The 13,643-nt window shown below is 35.4% G+C and overlaps 1 protein-coding gene across 4 annotated transcripts in view; it reads left to right on the top strand.

Annotated features, from left to right (window-relative positions):
* Positions 1 to 13,643, top strand: part of ITSN1 (intersectin 1) — a 136,858-nt gene that overhangs the window by 55,824 nt on the left and 67,391 nt on the right. For all 4 annotated transcript variants that reach the window (XM_085297742.1, XM_085297743.1, XM_085297740.1 and 1 more), the window contains 6 exons: positions 693 to 808; positions 5,356 to 5,618; positions 6,201 to 6,350; positions 6,533 to 6,673; positions 11,708 to 11,795; positions 11,978 to 12,117. In XM_085297742.1, the coding sequence (XP_085153868.1) occupies positions 693 to 808; positions 5,356 to 5,618; positions 6,201 to 6,350; positions 6,533 to 6,673; positions 11,708 to 11,795; positions 11,978 to 12,117 (898 nt within the window). The remainder of the gene's footprint in view (positions 1 to 692; positions 809 to 5,355; positions 5,619 to 6,200; positions 6,351 to 6,532; positions 6,674 to 11,707; positions 11,796 to 11,977; positions 12,118 to 13,643) is intronic.

Below are 13,643 nucleotides of genomic sequence, written 5' to 3'. Positions count from 1 at the left end.
ATTCAGTCTGGCTATGTGAATTTAAAGGGTTTTAGTTCAGACTTATCCTTCTGTACAGCAAATGGGATGTAGTAGAATTCAAAACACACTGAATTTGCATTGTAGCATTTTCTTTTTTCTCTTTTTTTTTTGGGGGGGAGGATACAATTGTGTCTGTGAATCAGAGCTGAGTCATAACTTCTGTTTCTCCATTTCACTTTTTTGTGGAGGAATGGGTGGGAAGACAGGAGCAGTAATGGAGACAAATCCTTGCATAAAGTCATAGCTTTGTGTTCTTTGAGTATACTCCTGAAGATAACAATCTTTTGTTTATTCCATATAGTGTCTTTTTTTTTAGCTTCACTACTGAACTCTTTCTCTGCCTTTGCAACTTTTGCTCTTCGTTAAGTCACCATTTTTCCAAACTCCAGGCTGGCCATAAATTTAAAGGTCTTGGARACAGGGTGAACACATCAGGAAGCTGTGTGGTGCTGTCAACTTTGAACTAGGTTGCTGAGCACATGAGTGTCCGCTCTCTGGAGCGGACTGTTACTTTAACTGAGATGGCAGAGTAAAGTGCTAAGGGGAACACTGAGGAAAATGATTAAACGTTACRTCATTGTATTTAATTTATGGTTTCATCATTAAATCATAAGTAAACCTGACAAGCATAGGTGCTTTTAAGCAGCTTGGAATTATCCTTCTATTGACAGAAGAGTACGCTCTGGTAGTGGCATAACAGCTGTAAGTTCAGTATCTGTAGACCAAAGGTTACCAGAAGAACCAGCTTTAGAAGAAGAACAGCAGCAACTGGAAAAGAAATTGCCAGGTGAGCAAGCAGAAATGGGGATGTATTGTGTGCTGTTATCGGAGAGGTATTATTGTCAGGTTATATGCTGTGCATATCATGCTTTTGACATGATGCTTTTGACATGACATACGAGATATTGCTCAAGTAGCCTGAACAGCTTTCAGGCTACTTTTCTTGTGTACTCTTAACTAAACGGTCCTATTATAAGGAAAAAACCTTTTACCAYCTCCACCTTCTAACTTAGATGGAGTATAGTTTGCCTTTCATACAAGATCACAGCATGCATACAAAGACCTGTATTACTGCAGTCTGTGTACCAGTATACTTTTTTTGTACAACTTATATCAGCTCTGCTTTTAAAAAAAAAAAGGTGTAAAGCATCCTAGATGCTAAATGACTCCATCCTCAGCTGTTAGAAARGAGTGATAAGAACTAGCAGCAATCTGAGACAAACCTTTGGTTCTTAGAGCATGTTTCTAGTTCTGTTAGAGGACCAAAACAATTTTTATTCTGTCTCAGGACACTGAAACTACTACTCATTGCTCTGCCCAGAAATTTTACTGTCGGTGTTTCTCTCTCTTTGGCACCAGACAGATGGGGGCAGCAGGAATAGCAGGCCTATGCACTATGCTCACCTGAATATATTTCATTTGCAGTACTTACACAAGGCATTGCTAATGTTGGAATTGAAAAAGTTCTGTAATTCTCGAAGTCTGAGCTACCTGTGACCAAAACAAAATTGAACATGTGGGTTATAGTCAGTCCCTACTGTATCTTACCTGAATGGCAACAAAATTTTGAGGTCATGGAGTACATTTAAAGTGGAATTAAATTGCTCTTAAAATGTTTTAGCATGTGTCAAAGTTAATACATTAATGCTTAACGCTATCAAATGTTCGTTAAAGATTCAAAGTTTTAAATATTTTATTTATATAAATAAATATGAGATATTTAATATTAAATATCTTAAGCATTGCTGTAGTAGATCAAACTAAAGTTAATTTTGCTTAACATGTAGTTTTCAATAATGGCTGGTAGCAGATGTTTACTTCATCCTTTGAACTTCTATTAATCTGCAAGACAGACACCTCTGAACCAGAGGCTGTATCCACACTGAAATTTGGGTTTAATTACTAGTGGACCTAACCCCCATGAATTTATCAAGTTGTTTAGAACCTATTTGACCCTGTGACTGTCCATTTCACATGGAAGGTATTTTTGTTTTTAAAACTACTGTAAGGTAGCACTGAGGTTGTACCTTAAAGCTGTAATAAGAGGAAAGATAATTAATCATTCCCATTTTATCTTATGAGCACTACTATCTAGAAAGCTAAGTGATACTTCTTCTAACTCATATTCTGTTCTGTTTTTTTTTTTTTTTTTTTTTTTTTTTTTTTTCCTCAACTGAAATAGAGCTATTTAGAAGCTTGGGTCATAGAAGGTTTCTTTTATTTGTTTTGTTCTGGGTTTGTATCGCTCCCCCAGTCTTTCCTCTTAGGAAATTTTCTTATACTTCTGATCATCCACTCTTCCTTCTGATCATCCACTCTTCTCTGTGTGGTGTTTTGCTGTATTTTGCAGTGAAATAAGGTGACCAGAATCTTGCGCAGTAAAAGATGTGGCAACATGATGGATTTATACAAGAGGATAATGATGCTTTTATGTTTTATTCTAAAATCCTAGCCCCTTTGATCACAGCTTAGATTGATCTGATGTTTCAGTAGACTATCTACAGTAATGCCAACATCCTTCCACAATAATAACCGTTTTAAATCTCACGACTCTATAGTTAGGATTACTATTTATTCTCTGTATGCACTATTTTATAATCATTAATATTTGAATTTCCTCTGCTGCTTCATTGCCAGATCACTTAGTCTTGAGATTTTAAAGGTCTTTCCAGTCAGCTTTTTGTTTTAAAACCTTGCATATCTAGTATCATCTCCAGACATTACTTCCCACTCTATTCCAAGTTATTGTTGAGTATGTTAAATAGCATAATTTCTATAGAGATCTTTGAAGGAAGCTACTGAGAATCTTTCTAGTGTTGTGAAAATCGGTAATTAATTTTGCCCTTTAATTCATTTTTTTCCCCCTCAACAATTTAGTAATTCCCAGGGACTTCTGTCTCTTCCTGTGTCAGCTTATTCAGGGGGCTYTTGAATCTACATGTGAGCAATTCAAATATGACTCTTGTCTTTGATTTATATTTTAGCACTTAACTGCCACTGGCAGTCTGCTGGGTAATTCCTGGCTGCAGGAGGGAGTGAGGTTGCAGGGGCTGCTGAAGTGGACCTTGCTAAGGGGCATCTGCATGTTCTGCCTAGTCGTGTCTGACAGTGAAATGTTTGGTCACAGGTGAGATATCACACTCCTGCATAGGCTGTTTGAGGCACCATGTCTTGTGTCTCTGGAATTTGAGGATTTGGCTATGTAATTGGTAGTGTCAGGAAGGCTCATCACTGCCTTGGCTTAGTTTCTTTAATAGGCTTTAAAAACACTCAAGGATTGTTCTGTTGACCTGATCTCTGTCAACCTGCTTATTGATAGAAAGGGGTCRGGGGAGAGCCCAGCTCTGTTTTAGACTTGAGAGGCAGCTCTTTTCTCCACTGGTTCTTCCACATTGTATTATATTTAGTCATGTATAGTTAATAGCAAGAATTCTCTGCTGCTTTCCCCAGTATGGGAGTAGACTTGTTACAGTAGGTCTGTGGCTTCCAGGATCATTGTTCTGTCTTAAGGACTGCTTTTGTATTTGTCATCTTTGTCTTGCAACACTGAGGTTGATTAAAGGATGGATTGCATGGCACAGCTAGTAGTTCATGAATTTTGTATTTGAGCTATGAGTTAGCACTGTCTGGGTTTGGCAGCTTGTTGCTCTTCATTTTATTGGTTTTGTTTTTGCTTTTGTTTTAAAGCCATTTCTGTTCCCAGTTTTAGAAGAACTAGAATATATCAACATTTCACTATACCTAATGTGTAGATTTTCCACTATAAAGATTTCTCATAGAGTAAATGTTTTTTTCCTTCTTCATTGGTTTTACTAAATCTAGCTGTATTTTTTCTTTTGAGTCATCTGAAAGTTTTTATTGTTGGCTTTTATGAGTTTTTAGTAGCTTTCCCTTAGACACATTAACACAGGCCAGTAACTGTRTATTTCATTTAATGTGCTAGATTCTCTTCTATTTTTGTATTTTGGATATGCTTTGTTTTCTTAGCTCTAATAGCTACCTTTTTTTGCTGAGTAACTACTCTAGCTTGTTGGGCTCTCCTCTTAGACCTTGGTGTTGCTTCTAGGTGTTACATCTTTTATCTGAGCCTTTAATGAGATATCTTAAGCAATGTCAATGCTGCTTSTCAGCATTTTGTTCTGGCTATTCCTTTTAACTGATTGGCTTTATTTACACACATCTCTCTCTCTCRCTTTCTCTCTCTCTCGCTTTCTCTCTTCTTCCAGCCTTCTTAGATCATTAGGTATTATGATCATATTCTGTATCAGTCAAWATCAGAATGTCCTTTGAACCCAGTGCCTAATTTGAATGGGACCTGACAGAGTCAAAGATCTCAAAAAGATTAAATTTCTTGAAGTTTCATTAAATGTGGTGGTTGGATATAGGGAAGAGGCCCAAATTCAGGAAAAGACAGGGAGAATTCAGGTGGTTCAGCAGATGTTGGGTCAACATGTCAAACAACTAGTGCATTCATGCTTTGAAGTAAACATGTACTATCTCTTTGATAGCTAGTACATCTCTTTGAGATAGAATCTCTCTTTGATCTGCATGCCAAAAATATGAGATGGGCATGAGAGGAGCAAAATATAGAATATGGATGGTGGAAATGGGACATAGAGGATATGAAAAGAAAAAGAAGGTGATGCAGAGGGAGTGATTTTGGAGAAATGGAGGAACTGTAAGAGAGGGGCCTGGGAACATGGATCAGGGGGAGGATAATCTGTGACATTGCAGAGGAACGTCAGGGACCCAGTGCTGAGGAAAGAGTTGATAGAAGGTGTGAAAGTATGGGAATCCAGAGTTTAGGAGTTCTGCTGCACCAGAATTTAAGTTAGTCATTCCTTTTCTTGGCAGTAGTGAGTAATCTTATGAAAGTACAAAGTTTAAGTACATTCTGGTCATGTGCATTTGCTCTTTGATAAGATCTTCAGCTGAATTTTATGCATTACTTGTGGGATTTAAAATTGAGATGTTGATTCTTCTACCCTTGTTATCACCAAATGTACGGTGGAATTCCAGACCCTGTGTCCATACACAGGATTTGATTGTCTAAATTATACCCACCTTGCTGAGCTTCACAGAGGAACTTGGAGCTGAACCTGAAATTCCTGCCTTAGTTTCCTAAGGGTATGGGTTTAAAGGAAGCTACAGTATAAATGCTGATGAGAAAACCTAGAACTACCCATAGAGCTACATTATTAGTAGTTGAGAACAGCTTGTAATAGTGTTGGAAGATTATTTCACTTTGCAGACTATTTTGATTAAGCATTCATGGATTTTTAAGTCAGTAGCAAAGTTTAATTCTCCTTTGCCATTTGTTCCCATGTTTTAAAGTCACATTTGAAGATAAAAAACGTGAGAACTTTGAACGTGGCAATCTAGAACTTGAAAAACGGAGGCAGGCTCTCCTGGAACAGCAACGCAAAGAACAAGAGCGTCTAGCGCAACTGGAACGGGCAGAGCAGGAAAGGAAAGAACGTGAGCGACAGGAGCAAGAACGTAAAAGACAACTGGAACTAGAGAAGCAATTGGAAAAACAACGGGAATTGGAACGGCAGAGAGAAGAGGAAAGGAGGAAAGAAATAGAAAGACGAGAGGTAATGATATGTAGAGAAGGTGGTTATGTTACAGAAAGCAGATATATTTGATTAGAACAAAATAGAAAGTACACATTACATACTTTACCCTCTGTATTTTTAGTAGACAAGCATTTAAAGAATGAACTTAAATTTCTGGGTTTTTTGAAGGTAAGGAAAGAATTGGTCATCCCTTCCTGCACTTCTCATGCAAAATGAATGAATCGGGCATTTGACTGTTCTTTGCAAAGCTGCATGTTGGAGGAAGATTTGATGCTCTCCTGGAGAGTCCTTGAAGTCTTAATATGAAAGTTTATTAAATAAGAAAATTGAATCTTGAGAAGTGTTTTAAAATTGAAGAATATTATGGTTGATCACGTTATCAGCTAGAGAGTGAAGCCCCATTTCACTAGTGCTTTCAAATAAGGATTTGAATAATTGGATAATTCCTCTGCTAAAATATTGATATATACTTAGACCACAGTTTTGCAGTGTGTATATATAATGTTCTAACTGCACATTGGAAYATTAGTGATTAAAGTAGTTTCTCAAAATAGATCTTTCATATGTTTCTTCTTTCATTCTTTTGGTTAAATGCTAAAGGCTGCAAAAAGGGAGCTTGAAAGGCAAAGACAACTTGAGTGGGAACGTAATCGTCGGCAAGAACTACTAAATCAAAGAAACAAAGAGCAAGAGGACATAGTTGTTCTGAAGGCAAAAAAGAAGACCTTAGAATTTGAGCTGGAGGCTCTAGTAAGTGATTGCGTTGCAGATAAAACACATGAGCACGGTAATGACTGTGATAYAATCAGGTATACTGTCTATAATTTTATAAGTATAAAATAAAAGTACTTTTTAGTTTTCAGAAATATACAAAATCCTGATTTGCATGGCAAACCATTTTGGTAAAACAAAAAATTTTTTTTTCCCTGAAGAATGATAAAAAAAATCAGTTGGAGGGAAAGCTTCAAGATATCAGGTGTCGGCTGTCTACCCAAAGACAAGAAATTGAGAGTACAAACAAATCTAGAGAACTGAGAATTGCAGAAATTACCCATTTGCAACAGCAGTTACAGGTGAGGAAATGTTTTCTCTAATTTTGGTTTTAGGCTTATGTTTTGTCTTCCTCACCTGCATCAGTGTGCTAAGTAAATTTGATACCAAATATAATGTGTTGTTTCTTTTTCTTGAGCAATTGTTGTTGTTGATAGTTTGTCTCTCTTTCTCTTTTTCAAAGAAAAAAAAAGAAAAATTCTGTACTGATTCTTCAGACGCCTATAGGAGTTGCTTCTTCACTTGAAGATGTAGCTGCAGTTATCACTTTGTGGAATCTTTTTGTGGGGAGTGGTAAATAAATTATTTAGCTGAGGAAGTTAAGAGAATTTTTTTGTGATGAAGAGAACAAAATGTTGTGGCATATATTTTTATTGCAGCGATTGCTGTTTGTGTGTTTAAAGAAAGTAATGACTTCAGTAAGGTGACTTGCTTTTTTTTTTTTTTTTTTTTTTAATTAGGCAATAATGAACTTTCAAAATTGGAAGTAGTTAAACGATGCAGTAATTCCTGGTCTAATCCTGGCAACTGTCTTTCCTTCTATTTATGTAAAGTTCTCTGCCGAGTTAGAGATAGATAGGACTGAATTGAAGTCTGCTTTGAATGAAAGAGTATTCTTTACACTTGTTAAAGGTTTCTAGATAAGTTATAATATTTGATTTAGGGATGTTATTTTTATTATGTATTTTATGTTTCCTGAAATAAATTTCTGGCCAGTATTGCAGGCACTCTGTATGTCTCTATTCTATCAAAGAGGATCTGACACTTCTGTTATGAGGGCTTAAGAAAAAACCTGTCTTAAAATCTAAACCTACTATTCCATTTCGAATTTCTAAGCCTAATTAATATAGTGCATTCATGTGAACAAAACCTGCACTCAAATATTCAGATTTTTTATTATATGCATGAGAATTTTGGGGACTATTTTCTGGTTTCCTTGTTTCTTAAAACATCTTACACTTCTATTGAAGTTCTGCGTGCACTGTTGCACCTTTCACAAGAAGGTAAATGCTATTCTAACCCTTGCATTTTTCAACAAATTGAATCAAATCCATTTCTTTTTCTTTTGTATCATTTCTGTTAACTGCTGGCATTTTTTTTTCCATTGGCAACTCCAGTGAGAATAGAAAGCATCTCCTTTGCTTTTGTCATAATATAACAAATTAACAGGAAACAATGATACATCATGGCAAAAAGTGTTAAGTCATTTATGTAATAGTAAAGGTCAATATCCCACAGTTGAGACTGTACTATGACAGACATCGTACCAATCTGTAGGAAAATACAGCTGCTGTTATAAAGAATTTAGAATGAGATTTCATAGTTAGAATAAATGAAAGAAGGTACAGGGGAGGAAAAAAAATAAAAAACTAACTGTTCGGAAACAAGTAATGTGAGAGGTCATCCATCTACAAGGAGATGTGTTTAAATAGCTTATTAAAAAGTGCTAGATAAACAAATGGCAGTGTCAGTGTTCTCTACAGACTCTCTCTTTAGCATTTTCTAGTTTCTTTAATCATCTGCTTGGCAGACTGTAGATCTGCCTTCTTTACCTAATTCTTTCATGTGTTGGGTTTAACTGTGTAATCATGAAAGGAAAAAGTGAAGGAGGGTAGAAGGATTCTTCAGCTCTCTAATATTTGGCTTGTGCCACTCRTTGCCAAATCACAATGGTAGAAAAGCAGATAGCTTTTTTGTTTGTCTGTTTTCTGTTCAACATACAATTGCTTTTTGTCTATGAAGAAGACTAATTAGTTTACTGCACTGAAATTTTACTGAAACATCCAGGTCAAGCAGAGTGAATTTTGCACAGTTATCTAAATTTTACACTTGTTTTGGAATCATTACTATATTTGTAGTGATTTTTAACCATCCCTAGACATTTTAAGTGGTGCTGGACAGTATGTATCCAGCAGCCTAGTTAATACACTTTTCACTATTTGCTTTCTAAATTGCTTTATTCACAAGGAATGTTCCTCAGTAATGAAAGCCACGCTTGCCTTTCTTGGTGGTTGGTTTGTTGGATTTTTGGCTGGGGGCAGGGGAGGAGTTTTTTTTCATATTGAAAGTTCAGTTGTAGCTGTGGCTTTGTAGTATCATCTCTCAGGTGATCACTGACCTTCACCAGTAATATTTCAATTGTTGTTGCTCAAGGGATCTATCACAGTGGCAACATAAGCCCAGAAGTGTCACTAATTAATAGAAAAGGCCAAATTTTATTTGGGGAGAACCTAAAAGAGCAGATTGAGAAATTATGACGACATTGAATGTATCCTTTTTGCCTTAATGGTCAGTTTTTTCAAATATGCTCTAWAGTTTACTATTTAATTTGTAGAGGAAAAAATAAAGGCATATATAACTGTTCTAAAAGGATATTTTTCATGCTCTAAACTCTATATCGTTTAAAAAATATTGACAATTCTTTGTAGGGTGTTATCTTTTATCTGGAAATACTTCGGTTTAATACATCTGACACTTGTTATGGAAAGATGAGATAATTAAAACAAGTAATTATTCTTCAACTTAGTAATTAGTTTCAAGATGGAACTTGATTAAAGTTGTGGAAGAAATTATATAATGGGAGAATTGTGGGTGATGAAAATTTGTGCTAGTTATAGGAGTCAGTGGTATCAGGTAGAGTAATATTACTAGCGGTGGCTGGAAGGACACAAGTTTCCTATTTGTTAAGTGTATATGTTTGAGCCATGTTTATAATATATTGAGTGCTTCTACTGGTTTCTGCTGGTTATCTGCAAGGAATATTTGCCTCCTTCAATACACGGTTTGGCTCTCAAGTAGTTTGGCTTTCCTCTGAAGCACTGGAGATGAGGTATGTGGCAGAGAGTCCTGGTATCTAGTGATATCTCAGTTTTGAGATGCCTCTTGCTCAGAGTTTAGGGTCAGAGCAGAGTTTTCTCCCATTAAATTGAAAAAAACTGGGTTTTAATTGCTTTGTTTGCTTTCTGCTGTTACATGGGACATCACTCAATTCTTGTCGTTGCATAAAAATATAGTGTTAACGATGCCATTAGTTTCTTATGCTCCAGTGTCTGATAGGTCTGTGTGTGCCTTCAGTTGAATTAAAGGGTGCAGAAAGCAGAACTAGTGTGTTGCTGATAGTTTTTTGACTAGGTATCTATTGTAGGGTTATCTAGGATTAAAGGGAACAGAACTTCACCCTTGTGATCCCTTGGCATCTTCTGTTCCTACAAAATCTCCAAAATATTCTGTGTATTAAAATTCATTAAACTTAGATGTATTCTGCCTTTTAAAAATAAACAGTCTAGGATTACACTTCASCCTGAAATATTGCCTTATACTGGCTTTTATGTCAAGAATGGTAATTTTTGACTCCTTCTCAGTTAAGAGATTTGTTCTGCTATTTGTCTTTGTCTTATCTAACTGCTTCTTAAAGTGAAAAGGTAGGATTTTGATACCCTGTGTTTTGAAAGCTGATTTCTTGGGTCATACTACTTGAAAACTTCATTTCCATGATGCCTGTGTGCTAAACTAATTTAGTAACACTGTTTAAAATTTCCATCCCAAACTTTGACGTAGGATATGCAGGTATTTGGTCTGGGGAGGTGGTAGAAGGTGCAAGTGCTGAACACAAGACACAGTATTTTGCATGTGTTTTTAACATCACACTAATTGAGGTTGTTGGGAAGGAGGCAGACCCTTTGGCAAATAGTTTGGAAAATGCTGCCTTATATATTGCTGTTTCTCATTTGGTTCTAGGTAAGGACTGGTAGTCCCGTGATAGCAATAYGATATCTTATTCTATCTTTCATGACATCCTTGAAGGGCTGAAAAAGATCTACTCGTGTTATAGGCAACGCAGCTGAACAGTGAACTTCATGTGTATAGTTTATCTTAGTTTTGATACTTTGTGAATTCAAAGTTCTTGATTCTGCTGCACGACCAAAGTGTGCCTGTTGGAATGAAAGAAGTTACAGTAGTCTGCGGTTATTGTATAATCTTAAAACCTGAGACAAGCACAGTTATGGCCCGATCAAAACCAGCCATGAGTGAAGCGAGGCAACTCTGAAGTCGTTTCAATGCAGGGAGCTTTGTGTTCTTGTAAAAAAAAAAACTAAAATGTGTCATGGAACTCACGCTGGAATTAGGCATTTAGATAACAATTACTCCTAGGGTTGTATTATGCCTTTCCCAGCCCTTCGTGACAAATTGAAACTGCCAGATTGTCGGTTCCTCAAAAGACTTCGAGTCAAGACAGCCGCTGAAATAAATTACTTAGTTTGTCTGAGAAGATGAGATGTTGACATTCTGACAGTTTTTATAAATTAAACTGTTTCATATCAGGCTTCTATAACTTGTTCTGACAATCTCAAGTTGGAGGTCAAGGATTTTGAAAGATGTATGAAGTAGAACTTTGTCCTCCAGAAAGAGCAAGGATTACATGCGATCCACCAAAGGAGGACCTCCTCATCTGCAAGGTCTCCTATAATCTGTTGGTGCACAGTCTGATGAATGCATGTTGAAATTGAGAGAGACCCTGATTTCTTTCAAGAGTAGTAAACAGATCTGGAACTCAAGTATTCTCATCTAACAGGGTTTGTGTTGCGTAGCTTTTTGTCATAAGGTATTTTTTTTTACATGAGAGTTTTTATTTTCTTTTTCTTTTTTAAAAATAAACTGAAAATATTTGTCATTCTATTCCTGATCAAAGTTAATATTTACTTATTAAAGAGAGRACAAGACTGTTAGCAAGTGCTTGCTTTAACATTTTCTGAAATCTATCCTTCTCTTTTTTGCTCTAAATTTCAACTAGTTCTAAAGCAATGTATATATTGAGTAGGGATTAATTCTGAAGTAATATACTTGAATTTGGTATGCTGACTTTTTTGTTTTGTTTTTTAAAAAAGCAGAAGCTAGGGCAAATTGGCAAACAACTATTTCTGAGTGGTGTTACCACACAGATAGTGCTTAGATAATAATAATCTAATAATTCGATAATAATAAGTTGTACAACAAAGGTCATCAGTCACTTTTTCCCTTGTTYCTCATTTTTCCCTCTTTTGTTATTTTTTGTTCAGGAATCTCAGCAGATGCTTGGAAGGTTGATTCCAGAAAAGCAATTACTCAATGACCAACTAAAGCAAGTTCAACAGAACAGTTTGCATAGTAAGTATATTTTTATATATGTCCAAGTCAATTTGTGTAGCATACGCTCTTACRTTGCACAACATACCACGTAATGTATTTTTTTTTTTATCTTGCAAGATGCATGTTGAAAAATGGTAATTTCTGTGACCTGAAATTCTCTCTGTAAGAAAATATCTATTTGACAATATGTTTACAAACAGGAGATTCTCTTCTTACTATCAAACGAGCCTTAGAAGCCAAGGAACTAGCCCGTCAACAGCTTCGAGACCAGCTAGATGAAGTAGAAAAAGAAACTAGGTCTAAACTTCAAGAAATTGATATTTTCAATAATCAACTGAAGGTAATTGTAGAGTCTTTATCCCGCTCTTCTAAATGTTCAATTAATCRCTTACTACCTTGATCTTGGGAAACTACATTGAGCTAAAATGAYTGATTCAGAATGTTAGTATTAGGCACATTCTGAAATCGCTCTTTCCTTTGTTTAAAGAAAGTACTGCTGGGCATCTAATCTAAGAGTTTGAATCAACTTAATCAACAGAATCTGCTTAAGAATAAATTTGAGCTCTGATTCTAGATCTCAGATGACATGTAAAATTGCCAATTTCTGCCCTTTTGCATCAAAGGAGGGCAAGGCTATAGTAGATCAGGGAATATGCTGGAATCAGTGCTTCAAATTCAAATAGTTGTGACATGATTTTTCTGCTTATTTGCAGAATTTTTATCTCGTCTTTATAAACTCATACTTGTTCCTAAACGTAGTTGTGTCTTGTTTGTGGTTTCATGCTTTATTGATCAGTCTGCTGTTGAAACTGTGTGATTTGTTTATTTTTGCATAATAAAACTACAGAATTTGCAAAAGTCAGTAGAGGAAGAGTATCCTTCAGAGAGGAGTTCCAAACCACTCTTCAATTCCAAATTTTTAATAGCAGTCATATTTTCTTTTTTTCTTAATGTGATACTTGAAGTGCTCTGTCTGTTAAGTTAACTAATGGTTTCTCCTGAAAGCTGGATAGAAAAATATTCAATTTAATGCAAGATGTAATAATTTGTGCTTACAAGTATGTAGAAGGAAAAGAACAATAATCAATACGTTAATATTTCCATAGTTGTTTCAAAATCATATCAACTATGGTTACATTATATGCTATAGAGTGAAAGGAGTGTTTTTGAGTTAAGCAACAATTAATATGAAAATTACTAATAAGTTTAGAATAAACTAAAAGCTATAGACCATACCACTAGCAGTTTCCATGCCAATTTAGAGATACTCTTGTAATTTTAGGCAGGGAGGTGGAAAAGGGAGAATCATAAGAGATAAAAACAAGTTTTTTTCACTTTAAGGAAACAGAACAATTTACTCAATTACATGTGATCTTTGGACACATCTTTAAATGTTATGCTTTTGGGGTGACTTTTTTGAGTGAATCCTTTTCAAGTGCTTTGCAGATAAATATGATCAAAGCACATTCATTTTAAAATCAGTGTCAGTGCTTGATTTGATCATGAGTGACCTAAGCAGTTTATAAATGGTTAGGGGGTGAATAATCTTAGTCCCACGATACTAAGGAAAATAATTCAAATTCAGTTATTTAGATATTGAACAGCTCAAYTTAACAAGCTAATGATAATTAAAAAATGAAAATTCAAATTAAGCAAAAACATTGATTTATTGAAGTATCTGTTATCCATCCAAGAATACATTGTCTAGCTGTAAAATATTTTTCAGTTTAAATGTTAAAATTTTAATTTTTAGAATTATCACTTAAAATGATAAAAATTTGTTATGTGAACTTTTTTTGAGGAAGGCTTCAGCAGACTTTCTCAGACCCCAGATACCGAATCTTGATTTCATAGTGTGTAGTAGAA

Source organism: Rhea americana, unplaced genomic scaffold (assembly GCF_003343005.1).
Source record: "Rhea americana isolate MKP2758 unplaced genomic scaffold, rheAme1 scaffold_130, whole genome shotgun sequence".
Taxonomy (NCBI): Eukaryota; Metazoa; Chordata; class Aves; order Rheiformes; family Rheidae; genus Rhea; species Rhea americana.
Note: the sequence above shows the minus strand (reverse complement) of the source record. Positions and strands in the feature narration are given on the sequence as shown.